This window comes from Cylas formicarius, unplaced genomic scaffold (genome assembly GCF_029955315.1).
Source record: "Cylas formicarius isolate icCylForm1 unplaced genomic scaffold, icCylForm1.1 PGA_scaffold_7__23_contigs__length_41026272, whole genome shotgun sequence".
Lineage (NCBI taxonomy): Eukaryota > Metazoa > Arthropoda > Insecta > Coleoptera > Brentidae > Cylas > Cylas formicarius.
In genome coordinates, this window is record NW_026844352.1 from 39,795,110 (window position 1) to 39,814,368 (window position 19,259).

Sequence of the window (19,259 nt, forward strand, 5' to 3'; positions counted from 1 at the left end):
TCATATTCTTTCCTTTTCCTATTTTCTTTAGTAACTCCTAACTGTCCTTTCCATTCTCATCTATTGTAGCTCTCAGGTATTCGTATTGCCCAACGTTTTTTATATTATGCCTCCTATATTCGTATATTTTGTCTTCTCAATCTTCATCTCTAGGCCCCATTTGGTGAATTCTTCAATGAGTTTATTTATCATGTAAGTTATGTCCTGTTGATCTTCTGTCAGTACAACCTGAACGTCTGCGAAGTGGATTGTATATACGAGGGCAGCGCCAAAATTTCCCGACCTGAATATGAAAGAAACAAAGTAGAGTAACATTTTTTTAATTATTTTTCAATATAATCCCCCTTAACTTCAATACACTCAATTTCGTCGTTAAACCGCCGTCCACGTAAGTCCTTTTTCAAATATCCAAACAAATAATACATGTTGGGGGCCATATCTGGACTAGAAGGAGAATGATCTTTTGGAACCCACACTCTAAAATGGCAGCTTGTGCAACACCAGCAGTATGGACAGGTGCATTATCGTGCAAAAGACGCACGCCTCTGGTCAGTTTTCCTCGACATTTTACACGTATGCAGTCTCGCCGCTTATGTAACAATGTTGCGTAATATTTACTATTGACAGTGGTATTAGTTTCTTTAAAATCTATCAAGATTGTGGCCATCACCTTGGCAGACTCTGAATTTTCTTGGAGGTGCTTCACCCTTACGACGCCACTCGACACGGCGTTGTTTTTGAATAGCCGAAAGGTTTTTAGGAACCTATCTTGCACTAACCTTATGCCTACCTAAATGATCATGCAGGATTCGACGAACAATTGTATCAGAAAGCTTAGTAATTTCTGAGATTTCCTTGACCTTTAAACGTCGATCACTCAATACCACCTCTTCCGCAATCGCAACAATAATGTCAGGCCGGGAAATTTTGGCGCTAACCTCGTAAGTACTCTTTCATATAGCTTTCCGATGGAAGACGTAATGCTAATACCTCGACAGTTAGTCGCTTCTGTTTCCTTTTTTATATATTCTCTTACTACTGCTTATGTTCAGTTGAGTCTCTAAATACTCATCGTTTATGTTACTTTTTAGATTGTTTATAGTTCTCCAAGCAGCTCTAGACCTAGACGCTAATACCATTGAACTAATTTCAGCACACTTATTTTCCCACGATTTGTTTTTTGTTTTCTTGCTTCGTGCATTTTGACTTTTACATACATTTCTTCTGCTGTGGCGTTGATTTCTTCGTCTAATTTTTGTGCCAGCCTTCATATATACTTTTTCGATATTGCCATGTATGACAAAAATATTAATGTACTAACATTAAAAAATGCTATCGAAAAATTAAAAAACAATTACATTAGTTTTATAAAAGAATGCAAAAACAAATAAAACAAAATACGCTTAGAGTAGGACCAGCAAATTGTCTCTTCATTTCGTTTCCGATCATCAAACGAGGAGTATCTATTTTGGAATTTCTTCCCTCCACATTCACCTAAATTCTTCCATGGTTGGTCCATACTTTCTTTTTTCCAAACTTCATCAAAATGCATTGTACTTATCAAATTCTGTTTGTAGAAATAGACCTATTCCACCATGTAATGAGAAAAGTCTAATAATATTAAATCAAAGACGAGATGAAATATGTAAAGTCATTTTTTGACCAAGCTATTTGGGGTGGATAATATTATGTTTACCCATCGCCAAAGTAATTCTCTTTAGTAGCGTTTTTATTCAGTTATTGTTAATCGTAGTTAAGTTTAAGCCCAGTAATTTTTGAAGCCACCACGTGTGCTTAAAATTAATTAATGAAAATATTCCCATTTAGAACTCGCGGGTAGCTCTGTTAAATTTTTTTCATACCCCAAATAAACTGAGTCCAATATACAAATGGTTGGTTGTATAAATAATGTTAAATAACTTTTTATTGCAGTTCTGGTGTACGTAGCTGGCGTGATGGCGTCTATGGGCGTCGCCATCTTGGGAGTGTTTTGCATACTCACCGTACTCCAGTTGGCCATGATCAGTTCCAAAGAAAAGGTGGTTATGAAGTACAGCGCGGTTTTGATTACGAAAGTCGTTCTGGCACTTTTGGCAGGTATAACGATTTTCCTCCAGCTTATAATAATATTCATTGTTATTTGTCGAAAAAAATAAAATTAATTAATTAAAATTAAAACAAACTGTATTCCATAAAGAAAGGACCATTTCTTCAATTTTTTTTTCATTCTCTTCACCCAAATTGAGTTGTTTCCATTCTTCTCGACCCCTCGCTATGTTTATCCATGTTCCCGTTGTATAATCACCTTGAAATCGAATTTTTCGAAAGCATACCCGCTTGGCAACGGAGCGTCGTACAGCGTCGCCATTGGTCCAGATGGAACCAGCGTCGAAAGGAACCGATGTCTGTTCTCTGTTGCCCGTATCTCTGTAGGCGCGCCATTAAATGGTGGTAACTTTCAAATGGTTTGACCTACGGCGTTTTGATTTGGCTCTTTTTAAACAATCCATCAGATACATAGGGCAATACAAAATGGACGCGCTGAACCCCTTCGGCTATCTGTTTTTTTTTCTATTTTCTGATGTTTTTGGACATGCAATGAAACGCGATTAGTATCCAAAGTTTGAAGCTATCGTCTTCAAATTTGGCCAGCAAGTAGCTGTCGGTCCCCCGACGAAACGCATTGTGATTGGGGGGCCTGGGGGGTCCGGAAGTATTAACTGCTGCATAAATTTTTGTTTCTGGCCATTTTTCGAAATTGTACAGGGTACATATTCAAAATAAAACAGAAAAACTAATGAAAATTCTGTATAGCCGAAAAACTGTGCTCAAGATGTCAAAGATGAAAAAAAAAGATGGACGCCGAGCTTCGACCGCGGCCATTTTTCATGGACTGCTTGAAAGAAGCCAGATTTGAAGGCTGCGTGGCAAACTTATAACCAATTAAGGCCCCGTTTAGACAGTAGCAGAGAACAGAGAACGAAGAAACAAACAAAAAAATGATGATTGAATTATATTTTCGCAATTTTCTGTGGGTAAGACCTTTCCTTCCTATTCCTTACTAGTCTATTATGGTCGGTTTTGTCGACCTGTACCCATCTCGCAAAATGTTCGTGTTGAAACGACTCTTTTCTTAATATTAACTTTTCAGCGCTCTTGGCGGTTGCGACCGCCATCGTTTTCGCCGTCCAAATTGACGGCGGAAGCCGAAACAATGGTTTTGAAGTGACGCGAGGGCCCGCCTTTTACATCCAAGTAAGTGTACATTTCATTGATTCTTAGATAGATAGCGAACGTGGATTTTTACCCTCACTCGATAGCGGGGTAACGGGATACAACAAAACGGACCCGCACACGTACGGTAAACATGTTTCTGCTTGATTCGTTTTCATTTTTCGGGGTCGCCACCTCCTCACTTTTATATACGTACACCATGTCCCAAATAAAACGATCCACTATACGATCTGGAAACGCATAGGAGATACGAAAACAAATTTCGTACAAAAGTTCATATAAAATTGTGTTGTGACGCTACTGATCCCGGTATTGCAACGAAAATTTAACCACAGACTAAGAAGATGATGATGATGATTCGGCTCAGCTTATACAGGGTGTCCCAAATAAGTGTTGCCGTTCTAAACTACCAAACACTGTAATGAATGTATCATTGCACCAACTTTGCGCCACGTATTATCCCAAAAGAGGAAATCATTTCAAATGTCGAGTCTATCCTAACCAAACTGCCATCTCAAACGGCTAATGAAATTCGATTTGAATCCGCAAAAATCCTTAAAAAATCAAAACCTTCTCAATCCAATATTGCAAAGCCTGAACGCATCGTCCTAAAATCTCTAAAATCCAATCCAGACATCGTGATCGTGATAAAGGAAATGCTACGGTAGTCATGGACACAAATGAATATCAGGAAAAGATTCAAGATACGGACGGATCATATCGTCAACTTAACAAAGATCCTACGCCATCTATGGATCGCGACCTCAAAGCTTGCTCGAACGCGTATTGATGGTTGCATATTGTTTGGTTCGTTGGCGCGATAATATACAACAATATTCATATTAATCGGCAATTCTATACCGTGTTTTTTGTTCCAGGTTCTAGCAATAATTATAGATGCCACGTTGTTCGTTATGGCGCTGTACGACATGTTGTTTTCGAGACGAGAAGGCGGGGATCCTACCAACGTTCCTGTACCTGTCGAACCAACCACTTACGGTAACCCTGGGTATAGAGATAGGGGAACTAATGGTAAGCGGCAAATCCAATATACAGAGTGTCAAGTACTGAATTATGTCCGCTGATGTACAGTTTTTGTACTGGCCATTTTAATAAATACTATTACAAATTATTTACAATTCATCATCTTGACTTCTAAACTTAATATGACTCCCGTTCTGTACCTCCTTGTACAGGGTGTTTTCTAATTCAATGTCCGTAATTAAGCCATTTTTGGATGCTTTTTAGAAGGAAAGCTTCATATGTCTTAACTTTTGAGGTACAGGGAGGTCAAGTTTTCAAAAATAAAGTCTATTTTTTTAATATCTGTAATATCTGTATTTGAGTGCGACTGACTAAAAAAAAAGATAATGATAATGGCGACTGTCGAGTCGTTACTGACTTGTTAAATCAAGAAATTATTGTGAAAAATAAAATTGTCAAGCACTCTTTGAAGTATAAGTATAAAAAAAAGTATAAAAACAAATCCAGACAACAGTAAACTGTATTTATCCGAAACCTAATACAGAACATGAAGAATTTAAAACAATTACATACATAGGAGAACCCAGTGAAAAAGTTTCAAAACATTTGTCAAAAAGTTGTTTTAGAAATAGCTTTCAGAACTAACAACACAATAGGAACATTTTTAAAAAACAATAAAACGAAAAGTCCACAATCTCAAAAACCTACAGGTTGAAATGCGGATCTTGTCCTAAAATTTATATTGACAAACAGGTAGATCCTTTAAGAAACGCATTAACGAACATAAAAGGGCGTTTAAAAACAATAGTCCGGATTATAATTATACTCCACAAAATTAAATTTATTGGAAGCCATGGAGATTAACAAAATAAGACATTCAAATGTATGGCTTAACGATCAATTAGATTTAAATACCTGTCCATTATTAAACTTAAATTCTCACAACAACATTAATTAAGGTTTTATTGTCATTTTTTGGTATATATAGTAGCAGGTAGTTTGTAAATATTACATATGATAAAGACAAGGTGTCGTCGAAACAATTGTCATGTAAAAATATATAATTTCGTGAAAATCTAAACTTTTTGTTGTTATTTATTTTGTTAAATGGATTTTCGTCGAGTACAAGCCACCTCAGTGCAATCTCTTTGACGTGTACCTCCAGCATTTCTTATTAAAGCGCAGGAAGCTCTTATAAGGATGTATAAGAGCTACGGTGTTAACTGGGGTGCGACAAACCAAACTTTTAAGACACTCTCATAAGAAAAAGTCCAAACTATTTAAATCTGGGGATCCGGGTGGCCATGGTTGAGATCCGCATCGAAATGTGAGAAAACAAGTGACTCACATAGTTGTTTCCTTAGTCTTAAAATATGCCTGTTACTGTATAAGATTTTTAGTGAGAAATATGCCTTAGATCACAATCTAAGATCGCTCCCAAATTTTTTGCTCAATCGATTTTTGTTAAAATGGTTTTTCGTTTTTAATAAGGAAGGAAGGATTCTTATGTGCAATACAAGATCAAATCATCCCTACAAAGTCTTACGTGAAATGCATCGTTAACGACGATAGAATAACCGGTACAAGATGTCGTGTGTGTGGCGTGGGTCACGAAAACATAGAACACCCAGTGGATGCAAAATGATGGTACCGCGTGAGTTACGACCAGGCACAACAACGTTGCAAAAATAATACACAGCGAGATTTGCCACAAACTCGGCCTTATAAAAGATAAAGGGCCGTACTATCAGTACATGCGACAAACAACACTAGAAGATGTGCATTACAGGGTCTACTGGGAGGAAAAGAAACAGTTTGAAGTCCAAAATGATATTACACGTTGACAACAATCTTATTCAAGTTGTGCAATTTGTTAAAAATTTGGGTCTATATATTGACGAAAATATGAAATTCTTGAATTATGTTCAGCACATCTCCAAACAATGTTATATGAGTTTAAAATTGTTATAGTCAAATAGAAACTACAGTTGTATCAAAGTCCTATCCCCTCTCGCTTGTCTTATTTTGACATTACCCCTGTTTGGACGCTGTTACATCTTATCGTCTACAAAAAATCCAAAATATTTGTTGTCGCTTTATTTTTAACCTACAAAAGTTTGACCACATATCCGCCGCTCTCAAAAGATTGAGTTGGTTAAAAATCAAAGATGTTTTCAAATACAACTTTTTATGCTGTTTGAACCTTGTAATAAATTCCAACATTCCAAAATACTTGAATGACAAATTAGTATTTAGGAAATCCATTCATGTCTTGAATCTAAGACACCAATCATTACTCACTATGACATTGCACAAAACAAAAGCTATAAGCTTGTTCAACTCCTTAAATAGCGGCCTCAAATCAAAGTTACTTGATTCATGTACAAATTTTACCTTACATTTAAAAAAACAGTTACGAAACTTAATGTAAAATAATCCGTTAGAATACATGTATATCATTCATTCTGTTTTGTAATTTCATACGTACTTGTAATTTATATGTAATTGTAGTTAGAAATGGTGGACATTTCCGTACCTTCCCCCACTAACAATCAAAACCAAATATCGAGTTTGTGCGTATTTTCAAAATATTTTATCTCGATCTTCCGTCTTACAACACACTGACAAGAGAAAATTGTCGAGAATTAAGGAAAGCTCACAAACTGTTTTACCAAAAATATTACTTATTTACTTAGTTACATTTGAAAATGTCCGCCCATCTGGTATGACTGTATTATTTATTTATTTAGTTATTATTTATTTTATTTTAGTTTTTTATTTATTATTTATTTATTATTTATCTATTTATTATTTATTTATTGTTTATTAATTATGTATTTATTTACTTAGGAGTTGGTATATCAATGACGGACGCGAGTGGGAAGCCATACACGGGCGCTTCTAACGGAAGTATGGCGTCTATGAACACCACCTCCACCACCATAGGCTCGACCAACGGTTCGACCGTAGGTTCGTCGTCTGTGGGCATGAGCCGATCGCCTCCCCTTCGATCGAGCCTCAAGAAACCCAAGCCCAAGGACGGGTTGGGTATACAGAATCCGGGATATTCCGGAACTTCGCCCACCTTATCCAGAAACGGCAGTACAAAAAAAGTTCGGATCCAGACCCACAGTACTGAGGTCTAGACTCTAAGCGTTACAGGATGCATATTATAAGATCTGTGATATAAGAAACATTCTAAAATATTCTAACATTCCGGGTTTTAAAACAAGAAAATCTATTCGCACCACGTAATACGTTGGTTCCGCACTTCTTTTTATAATAATACGACACGGATGTTACGTTTTTATGTATTTTATATTTAGTGAGTTTGGGAATTAAATTCTCTATTTTTAAATGAGTCTACTCGCCTAAGATGCGAACGAAAACACGACCTGAACAAGTCCGTCCAAGTTTGAAATCAACGTTGTGATTTTTATCGTTTTCATGGTAAGTATTAACTGAAATTATGGTTTTTTTTTGGGAGGCAGATGGCGAATCCGTCCCTGGATAATTGGATCTCAATTGTTTCAAAATTTACGAGGTAATAATTAAGGCAAAAGCCGTGGAGATTTTTATTGAATATTATTTTAAAGTATACCCGGTGACTCAAAAAAGCGCGACGAGTAAAATATACGCTCTTTAAATCTTGTTTCGAATTTCTTTTAAAACTCTTTCAAACTGCTTCAAAATATTAGTTCTGACACGTAAAAAAAATTGTTTACTATGTTATTTTTAAAGGTAGTCCAGACATATTTGACATTAACGTTATGCCAAAATGACGTGAAAAATTTATTGCAACGGAATTTAAATTAGATGCTAAAGGATGTTCGAAATAAATCAATATATTTGGATCGGTTTAAACTGGAAAATCTCGAAACACCATATATAGAGGAAAGAGAAAGAAATTAAAACAGTTTCATGTTATTACTAATCAGTCATACATTTATGTGTAGTAGTTATCTGCCTTTAAATTACTTAATTCACTTGCAAAAATGACAGATCCAAATATCAAAGTCTAGTCCCACATAATCATAATGTGACTAGAGTCCACGCATTTAATCCAGCATCAACAGAGTCAGTCATCAACTCATCATGTTCACTGTCTTCATCAAACTGGAAAACGTCCTGTTCCTCAGAGTCTTCTTCTTCACTATCATTTTTATTGTTCTTCTTTGTTTGTTTCTCTTCACAAGCAAACTGTCACTGCAATTTGTCTTATTTTCTTTTTCTTGTGTCTTCATCGCTTTATTTACTAAATCATTTTTGTAGCGTGAAGATGTTATGACTATTTCTTCACTATAGAATGTTTTTTTTTTATTTATCAGTCGAATATCTATTACATCGATTTTGTGGGTATGGCGACAGTGTCCATATAGTATCAGTAAAACCCTTGAGACAGATTTTTTGCATAGACGAAATATAGTTGCAGTGAAGCAGACGTTCTATAAACAAACATAACATAATATTTTTAATGAAATAGTGAAATATAGCAGAATATTCCATAATTAGACTGTCCTTATTTGGATTTTTATACTAGTTCAAACTCGTCTAAATATTTTTTCAAGTCGCGCCATTTCAATGACAGAAGATCAAAAATTGTTGAAATAAATATAATAGATTATATTATAATTTTTATACTTTTTCATACTTATATTAAGGTATACTATTCCATATTTGGTGACTTTTCTCTATTTTTTTCGAAAAGATATTACAAAAATCGACAGCCATTATTATTATTATTATTATATTATTTCCAATATTTACTTCCTTTGATAAAATTATTTTTATTTTTTACCTGGCAACTGAATAATTAAATTCATAATAATTTATTGGTGTGCCCTTAAATTAAGCAAAAATTAAGTACGGATTTCTTTAAATAATTATGTGACTTGACACCAATAGATTTAGATCCTGTTTATGTGAATGCCCCTAAGTTAGGATTCTCGTTTTTGTCTGATGTCCAGGGCTATTTTTTATATTTCGGGATTTGTAATAAAAAAACTATAAACTACTAACAAATACGACATTTTTTATAGTCAATTTTTTTTTAAATTTATCACAAAAAACACAAACAACACTTTCGCCAAAACCTAACTGAGTAAAATTAACCTCTAAATGTCAAACTTTCTTATAAAAACGTTAGTCGCTAGATGGCGCTACTAGTTTAAGAAAATCCCGAAATATAAAAGGCAGCTCTCGTACTACGTATGAATAGTGAAAAGATCTCTAATATCGCTATACTATAAAGTGCTGTCCTAATCTTAACTAACTACCTGATATTATAGCAAGCAAGAAAGTTTGAAAAAGTATTTGCAATTTTCAATAATATTTTCATTGAAATACCTCGCGCACCCGGTATAATTGACAAGAACTGTAAACCAGAAAATTGTAGCTCTCGACACAGTTCCCGATGCTGTTTAAACCCGATTACCTTAACCTTTTACGTTTTCCATTTACGGTCAATGACCTAAAAACAAAAATGGAAATTTTGGGGCTTTTTGCTTTGCATAAAAAATATTCGAAGTAAAGGTTACGGCCCTGAATCTTGCACGTTTCTTGTTCCATGAATTTTTCAATGGTTTTCGAGAAAATAATTGTTTTCTGAAACTATGCAGAAGGCCGTAATAGTAAATGACGTCATCGCGTCTAGATTGAGGGCGAGAAATAGCGGCCTATAGGCCTAAAACTTTTTTTTTATATTTTCAATATATTCGCCATCTGACTCCAATATTTGTACTCTTTGTTAACGCAGTGAGTTTTGCGCGTGTCTTCCATACATTCGTCAATAGACGCGAAATGATTGCAGTGCTGGGTAATTGAATATTGTTTTGTTTTATTTTCTGATAGAGATTTATTTATTTCTACTTTTATTTTTGTCCGACAATCGCTCGAAGCGCCCTCTAATTTAGGCCCAAAAATCCCTATATTTTTATATTTATATGTTTTTGTTATGCGGTTTTAATTGTACATAGTAGCCACGGGCTTTAATTTGTTCCATCCATTTTATATTTTTACGGGATACTGTATGTTTCATATTGTACACTTAAAGGTTATTGTGATAATTTTAAAAGTAAAGTGTATAAAGTTAAGCTGGGTTTTTTTGCACGACATTTATGACATTAAATGTATACAATAAATTCATAGCTCCTAATATCTATACATAATTAGATTCTTATTCTAAATGCCTAAATCTAATTCTGTTTTACTATCTGAGTAATGTAGGAGTAAATTTATGGAAGAAGACATAAGATAAGATATAACTTGTGTGAATCTTCATGATATCGTTAGATAGAAGAAGATTTAAGGCATAAATTTCAATTTCTCAAAATTATAAATAAATAAGATATAAAACGTTCAAAATTGATCATTGATTTTTAAGCCGTTTTATCCATTTAAAATGAGATTTTAAGGTTATGTCTCAATCTATATTGATCCGAGAAGGGTGAAATTTTTATCGAAGCTGAACATCGAGGAGATCTATCCGCAGATACCATAATGTCCCCCCCAGCCACCGATTTTCGGTTAATATTTTTGATTTAATATTTTCATATTTATGATGTTTTCCTTCAAAAATATTAAATTTTTAGTTTTTAATATCTACGTTTCTCCGAGAAGATTGAATTTTTTATCCAATTTGGAGGTATTCGAATACCATTATATATATATATATATATATATATATATATATATATATATATATATATATATATATATATATATATATATATATATATATATATATATATATATATATATATATATATATATATATATATATATATATATATATATATATATATATATATATATATATATATATATATATATATATATATATATATATATATATAAAACCATTTTTTTGCCAATATCCCGAAAAGATTAAGGAACCTGTAATTAATCTTCAATTTGTAATTGTAAAAAAATCTTTATTTTTTCGGGAATTATTAAAAAAAAAATCAAAACTGAGATTGCACTTTTGACACTCTGTATCTCTGTGAATATTAACGTTTCGTCAAATCTTAATATTTTTAACTAAAGAATCGCCGATTATGCCACGTAGGATTAGTTATGGGACAGCCTGTATAGAGATGTCATATTTTGAATGACAAGGATCAGTTTTTTGGAAATACCGGCACACCCTGTATATTTAAAAAAAAAATGAAAAAAATAAATGTTTACCCTGCATTTATATTCTGCATCTTCGCGGTGAAGATTTGTTTAGAACCGATAAACGCTTTTCGAGATATAGTCCTTGTTTGGTTTAAAAAAAAAGTGGTTCTCAATTTCAATGGGTTCCGTTAGGGGCCCAGTCTTTAACCTCGTGCAAAATTTCAAATCCATAGATTCAAATTTCGGACAATTATCTTCATAGAAAATTATTCATCATTCCTCCATATGTAAGACATAATTACCCATCGATTTTAATATGCTGCTTAGCTCGGTAGCAATTGCAAGTTTTGGTTAGCTGGCAAGTTTTTGAGGTTATGTTCGTCTGATCCCCCATCCCTGTCGGTCGTCCGAGATGGTGTTTTCCACAAACATTATATAAGCAGATACAGAAGAAGAAGCCAACAGGATGTTTGGCGAAACGTCAGCAAGCGCGACTCAGCATAAACCGACGCAGGAGGAATCCAGAAGTTTCGTAAAAAGTGAAACGCAGAATGGATCCAGAAGATTTGTAAATAGTATTACGGTAACCTGTGGAAGTTTCATTGAAAAATTTAGCTCGGACGGTCCCTTGGACAGGTTAGAATTATGCTGGTGTTCTTGGTCTCGTATTCACTGAAACAACTGGAAAAAGACCATCGCTCAAATATATACAATTTATTCGCGCAGCGTCTCTTTCACAAGTTTACACTTAGAAAATATCTTCACGGACACTTTAAGCACTAAATATACATGACTAGACCTAAACGCCCACGAATCACTTCGAAGGCACGCTGGATATCAGTTCCCTTCTCTTGTAAACCGGACCCGTGGGCGACACGCTGGGTTTCTGCTCGCCCTTCGCGGTACCGGAAGATTCCAGGAACTCCGAGTCCGGGATATGCCTGGTCGGGTGCCTAGAATCCGTGTATCTCCGCTTGGTGTACTTTTTCTTCTCCGAGGAAGTCTGCGCCTTCGGCTTGATGATCCTTTCAAAGTCCGCGGTTTTCGATTTCATCACCGCGTTCCCGATGGTCGTTATGCTGGGCGTGTACTTGGGTTCCTGTCTCGAATCGATGCTGGGGCTTTTGCTTATATCCTGGTATCCCCTGCCATCTTTAACAGTGGCGAAGGATACTTTTGGAGGGACGCCACCTTTCGGCGACTTGGGCAACTCCGGAATATAGCTCACGGAGGTGTGAACGCTTTCCGGTGATGTGGGCGGGGTGGAAGCCCAAGAAGGCGGGGAACTGAGGCCGGCGTCGGCGATACTGCTCGACACCGACGTCGGAGTGTTCTGCACCCCGCTGGAGCACGTGGCGGAAGAGCCGACTGCCGAATCGTAACTCTGAACCAGCGAAAGGGAAGCGGTGATGGGTTGAACTCCGGAAGCTACGGAAGAGTCGCTCCCTACGGACACGTTCCGCCTCCTGGGCGGCGCCCTGACGACTCCCACCGTGACGTGGTGCCTCCCCGTGTCGCCGCCCTCTTCGATGAAGGGGATGTCGTCTTCGACATTGTAGGACTGTTGTACAGGTATGGTGAGGCTGGCGGTAATGACGCCGCCGTTGTCCAGAACGTAGGGTGAAGAGCGTCTTCGCGACACGTCCGAGTCGGTGTGGGTGGAGCTCGTACTCTCCAGAGACGAAGATCGGTTGTTCTTGGTGTACTGGTATTCGTCGTCCTTTTGGTTCCGGATCCTGGATATCAGCGAGGAAGATGGAGAGCCAGTGTCTTCGCCTTTCTCCCGTTTGCGTCGCAGGCTGCGTTCTTTGATCCTGTCCTTGTGCCTGGAGACACAGAATATGGCTTCAGCTAAGCTCTGAAGAAGCCATCAAGAGAGTTGGTTTATGAACAATGCTGGCGTCATGCTGGTTGGCTTCAGAGCTCGACTGAAAGTGGCTCGCATTTTACTTTGTAAAGTCTGTTCATAGATATAAGAAATTGATTAACTGATACGAATTAAGGAAAGACCCGGGCAAGCTGTAAGAATGAAATATGGCCGAACGGCTTAGAATTTAATTATTTGGGGTTTTGTTTGGAAAGATACTAAACAATATTTATTTATTTATGTATGTACTTATGTTTAAATCTAAAATAAAATTACAAATGGAATTTTCGTCAATGTGGCCGTTTCTTCTAAAGATGCTTGCTTGCCGGCACCACGTACAATGAGAGTCAAATAAACATTGTTTATAACTTCCTTAGTCTCGATAGAATAGTGTTTTCTACATTTGGGCGCGAGCATCTCCTGAGATACACTAGACTCGCACATATTTTGCATAATTCGCACACGATTCAACACACTCTGTATTAAACACGAAATAGGAATGATTACTAATAAACTTAAACTAAGTAGTATACCAAACCAAAGAATATTAAACACAGATAGGTATAAAATTATTTTCTGTTACGGACCACAATTTTACCTGAATTTAAATTCCGAAATTTTAGGTAATAATCTTGTTGCATTGGATAATCCCATTCAAAAGCAATTGGTCACTTTCTTATATCTATGAACAGACCATATCTTGCAAAACTACCAGAGCTACGAAAGGACATGATTATAATACAGTAGGCAAAGTTAGTCACGGTGTCGGTTGTAAAAGCACTATATTTCTGGTCGAAGTATACCTTATCCTCATCCCTATATTAGGACCTCCGGTTGCCGCGGCTTCATGGAGACATTCTTCCCTAGAATAGGTCCTTTTCGGTTCGTACAAGGCCACAGTTGCTCGATCAAAGGCGTGCTCCGATGAAACCTCCGAAGTCGGGTGGGTAGGAGTCCATGGAGCGGAATTAGTCTCGCTATCTAGTTCGTCCACGGACCTGATTACGAACATTTGCGTTACAAAATCCGAGAACACATCAGTATCAAAGCCCCTATCGCACTTAAACGGAGAATCTTTTAAAGGTAACGTCGGGCAAATTTTAGACTCACATAAAACTAAGATTAGAATTTTTAAAAATATTCATAGAAATAATAAAACTTTTAAAAACCAAAAAAAATTAAAAATATTCATATTGAGAAAAACTTTTGAGATACAGGTTGGTAAAGGTTTCAAAAATAAATTAAAATTTTCTTCTTCACTTCTACTATGTATTATTATTTCACCTGTGTATTTCGGCAGATATTGATGTTACGCCACTGATTTCTCTTAAAATATAATATCCAGTTTTTAGTTAACAACTAGTGTCCTTCACTTTTCTTTACTTTTACAGCTTTAATGAAGTAACATAACATCCTAGCAACAAGATAAATAATAAACGATTATTTAAAAAAAAACACTATCTTATATTTATAATTTTTAACAAAATTTTCTGTCAATAAACCAGTAAATAAAATAAATTAAATCTGGGAACCTAGGGGGCCATGGTTAAAGTCCTAATTAGTCCTAATAATACTTCTAGCAATATTGGCAAATCCAAACAGTTCTAGCCCAAACATTTACCGAAAATTGTTCCTGATGTTTGATTTCTACAACTGCATGGCAGTTTTCATTGTGAAAACCATTGATAAAAATTAACACGCAAGGAAAATCTATGGGAAGTAACGCTTGGGCTAGTTGAATATGATATGAGGTATTGAGATTATTTCTAGTTTTTCTAGTACTAAGTTTAAAACTGGTTCTTCAATTTCTGGAGTTCTTACAGTTCGATGTTTAGAGTTAAGGAGTTTTCTTCTTAAAATGGACCCAGAAATCTAAGACCATGACCGATCGGTTGAATAGTTTTTAAGAAATTCATGTTTATCTGGATAAATATTCAAAGAAAATTTTTCAAAATTTTTATAAAAATATTTGGTAATATTTGATTACGCTCAAATTCTACTATTTAGATGTGGGTACGGACTTCTACTTCCTTGGCAAATTTAAAATCGTTAGCTACATATTTGCGTCACTTATGACGTTTTTGAATATACCACGGAATATCCCGAACACCCTGTACAGTATGTGAAAACTTTAAATACACACGGGCTATATAACTATATAAAAAAAACTGGCAGCAGAGGGAGATCAATTTTCAGTTTTTTGCAAATTACCGACCAACCCTGTACATTTTTAAAAAATAATCATGGTCCGGATATGCGCGTCCTTTGGTTAAAGAATTTTTCCAGTCGTATATACCTTCTTGGAGAAATGATTTTTTTCTCGATACGCTGCAAGTGCGATTTTTAATTTTTTAAAATACTTCTCGACCACCAGCCCCCCCCAGTCTCAATAGGCTTCGTTACGGAGCTAAACTCTATAAGTATGTCAAATTTCAAGTGGATAGCTTCAAATTTCGGACACTTATCGTGTTTCATAGCAAAGTCCAAAAAACAGACGAAAATCTAAAAAAAAAGATGGACGCCGTGGCTTTCCTGGTTTGTGTAGCTTGTGCGGGGCGTTAAATGAGAAAAAAAAAGTTTTTTTTTACGCCGGATTCCGGAACTTCCTCTTTTATCAACCCCGCTTAAACCTAAAACTGGATCTTTATACTTACTCATCAGCTCCGGCCAATCCGTCCTTCTTGTTCAGCAATTGGTCGAGCTCTTCTGGATGCGAGTCCATCATGTGGACGTAAACTTCGTCCAGAAGCTTCGCCGGTACCAGGAATATCTGTTTGAAGTGGTCGATCAGCATGCGCACGACATTGATCACATCCAGACGATCCTCCGAACGTTCTGTTACGTCCTTGGAGCCGGGTTTGAGGCAGTGGAGGATGTTGGGGGCAAATACTGTAGCCAAATTGTTAGAATCCATCTTGTTGCCGGCCACTTCCTCTCCTGCAATTACATCACGGGTTAACTCGTTTCAATGCCAAGTGTCTCCAAAATTCGCAAGGACCTAGGTCGTTTTTTCCGTCATCGGAGTGCCTGGCGACGGTGGCCAAAAAACTCAGCAGCGCGTACAAAGTGTCTCGGTTCGCTGGCGGGAGCAGGTGCACCAAATGCTGAAGGGCCTCCGTTTGCAACCTGCGGTTCCGTATTCCTGAAACGTATCAACCGTTACAGTGACGTGGTCGATGGTACAAAACTTACAAGCCGCTTAATATTATTAAAGGGAGCAAAATTAACTTGTCACTTTGGAAACTGTCTTTATTAATAATAAAAATATTACAATATAAGTAACAATACAAGATTGCTTTCGAAAAATCGTCGGTGAGCGGGGCAAGTTCGTCGCAAATAGCGCGAATCGCCTTTTTATTTTAAAAAGAAGGCGATTCGCGGATTCTTGTCCTAGAGGGACGCATTGTTTTACTATCCTGCTCCTGCGGACCACTATGGAACTTTCGCAAAATCGATGTAATTTGATTGTGAATACACCCTGTATAAAGTGTCCTTCGCATCTCGTCGAACTTCGAAGTTACGGCACACTTCGGTAAAAGTATTAAGCCTTAAAAGTTTTTCATGTATCGCCAATAATTCACCCACAAAAGCGGAAATTTCTAGGATCTATTAGAATTTTTTTCCCACAAATGACGTACCTTGTATAAAATTTCAACAATGTTCGAAATAGAGGATATAGCCCTGGATCTCCTTAGTTTCCTGGTATCCGAATTTTTCCAACGGAGTACATGGTCTTCAAAAAACTACTTGTATTCTGAGACCGTGCAATACGTAGTAATATTAAATGACGTCATCGCGTCTAGATTGAGGGCGAGAAATAGTGATTTTCACTTGGATTATTTCAAATATCTCGAACGGGGTATGTGATAGACGAAAACCGTAAATACAAAAATTGTAGCCCTTGAAACGGCCTATAACACTGTTTGAACGGATTAGCTATTGTTTGTACGAATTTTGATGTACGGTTAATAATTTTCTCTCTAAAAGAACAATATTTAGGGTCTTTTAGATTTTTGTCTATAACTATAACACCTTGCATATAATCTAAAAAATGCCTGAGACAAAGGTTATAGCGCCGGGTCTCCCACGTATTACGGATGTAAAATTTTTGTGATCGGATGAATGGCTTCGGAGGAAAAGCTGTTTCTTTGGATGCCGAAATAACAAAAAAAAAATCAAAAATAAAAAAAAACACTTTGCGTTATTTTATTACTCCCAATTTAAAGAGTCTGAATGCGGGTCCAGACTTCAACTTCTCTCCCAAGTCTGAAGTCGGTAGCTGCAAATTTGGAGTACTTATTATGTTTTTTATTATTGCACGGAATATCGCGAACACCCTGTACAATACTTAAAAACCGTAAATACAAAAGTTTAAGCTGTCTATACGGGCTATATCGTCATGTAAAAGAAACATCTAAAACACAGATTTGAAATTATTGCCTATTTTCAAAAATAGGGGGAACCATTTTTCAGTTTTTTTTGAATTTTCGGCGCAATCTGTATATTTTTGAAAAATTGTCAAGAACAAAAGTTTATGGAGTAGTTTCATCTGCGTCTTCTGGTTCAAGAATTTTTCCGGTCTTGTAAATGGTTTTTGAAAAATGGTCGTTTTTGTAGACCCTTGCACACGCAATTTTTATTTGTATTTTAAATACTTCCCGACCCCCCAGCCCCCCCATTTTCAATAAGTTCCGTCGCGGCGCAAAGCTGCATATATGTGTCAAATATGAAGTCCATGGCTTCAAATTTCGGACACTTATAGGGCCAAAAAACAGTCGAAAATCGCGAAAAAAAGATGGATACCGACTTCGGATCAGGGCCATTTCTTACAAGCTTATGTGCCTGGTGGAGGGTTAAAAAGGACGCAAATTTCAATTTTGTAGCTTCAACGGTTCGAAGGTTATTCAGGAAAGACCAAAAGACGAGAACGGAGAACGGACAGACAAAAAAAAAATTTTCTACGGTGATCATTTCTGTACCAACGGCGATCCCGTAGGACTTACCGTTACGGAGATATAAAATTTTTATACGAGCGCAGATACTTTCGAAAATTCGATTTCATCGATTTTCGAAAGTAACAAGAGTGGCGACATTCGCAATTTGCGCTCTTCCATGTAACCACAAAAACAACAGCACCAACACCATAATTGTCGACAAAATACACACCCATATATACACCGTAAACAGAACAAATAGACACACATCATAAAGTTGCTAGTTACTGGTGGGTCTTTATTGTGGGGAGGAACTTTATATCATAAGGAATGGCGGGTGTCTCGATTATGAATATCATTTATTCCGCAAAGTTTATCAAACAAGTACGACAGGGTCTTATTGGATTTTAGTAAAAAAAACAAAAGTGGCTAACTGGACTTTATATCGATCATCCAGCTTGAGCCAACTCGAATCAGAGAGGCATTGTGAAATATGCTCATACTTTCTGAGATTGTAAATAAAACGAATACGAGCATTCTGAAGTCGTTGGAGACTCTCCTTATCTCGATTAAGTATAGCTGGACAATAGACAATACTGCAATAAGCGACATGGGATAAAACTAACTTATCACATAGTTTAAGTTTAACTTCTTCACTGAGAAAATGTTTATGAATATACAATACTTATAGAAGGATTTTTGTAACACCGCAAGTCACCGTCAAATCATAATCCTAAATTTTTACACCTGTCTGAAGAAGGAGAGATAATTTCATCATTTAGTGTAATCTTAAAAGAGGCGTTTTTTTACAATATCTTCCCTTTTATTTCCAAATAATAACATCTGCGTTTTGTTAGTATTATTTTTAGATCTAAATTTATTTTAGTAGCGACATCTAAAGCTTCACTAGCAACAAAAGATAAATATAACTGAGTATCATCAGCGTATTAGTCATTAGTAAAATTCATGAAAATTAGAGAAGTCAGCTCTATAAACTGAGAACAAAATGGGACCCAGAATACTCCCCGTCTTCAAGCAATGGCATCTGAATGAGTACTTGCTATAACTACCATTTGATATCTCTGACCAAGAACATTTATAAAAAAAGAAAGGTGTCGAACGCT

General features: G+C 36.2%; 2 protein-coding genes across 5 annotated transcripts in view; one reads left to right on the forward strand and one right to left on the reverse strand.

Annotated features, from left to right (window-relative positions):
• LOC132704503 (uncharacterized) overlaps positions 1–7,576 on the forward strand; it is a 35,084-nt gene extending 27,508 nt beyond the window's left edge. Inside the window, exons 3-6 of the mRNA XM_060674524.1 lie at positions 1,933–2,097; positions 3,152–3,255; positions 4,113–4,266; positions 7,069–7,576. Of these exons, the coding sequence (XP_060530507.1) occupies positions 1,933–2,097; positions 3,152–3,255; positions 4,113–4,266; positions 7,069–7,364 (719 nt within the window). The 3' untranslated portion in view covers positions 7,365–7,576. The remainder of the gene's footprint in view (positions 1–1,932; positions 2,098–3,151; positions 3,256–4,112; positions 4,267–7,068) is intronic.
• A 3,617-nt stretch (positions 7,577–11,193) lies between these two features.
• LOC132705231 (uncharacterized) overlaps positions 11,194–19,259 on the reverse strand; it is a 30,785-nt gene continuing 22,719 nt past the window's right edge. For all 4 annotated transcript variants that reach the window (XM_060675704.1, XM_060675703.1, XM_060675706.1 and 1 more), the window contains 4 exons: positions 16,200–16,343; positions 15,856–16,138; positions 14,005–14,199; positions 11,194–13,160 (listed from right to left, as the gene is read on the reverse strand). In XM_060675704.1, coding sequence (XP_060531687.1) covers positions 12,149–13,160; positions 14,005–14,199; positions 15,856–16,138; positions 16,200–16,343 — 1,634 coding nt within the window. In that variant the 3' untranslated portion in view covers positions 11,194–12,148. The remainder of the gene's footprint in view (positions 13,161–14,004; positions 14,200–15,855; positions 16,139–16,199; positions 16,344–19,259) is intronic.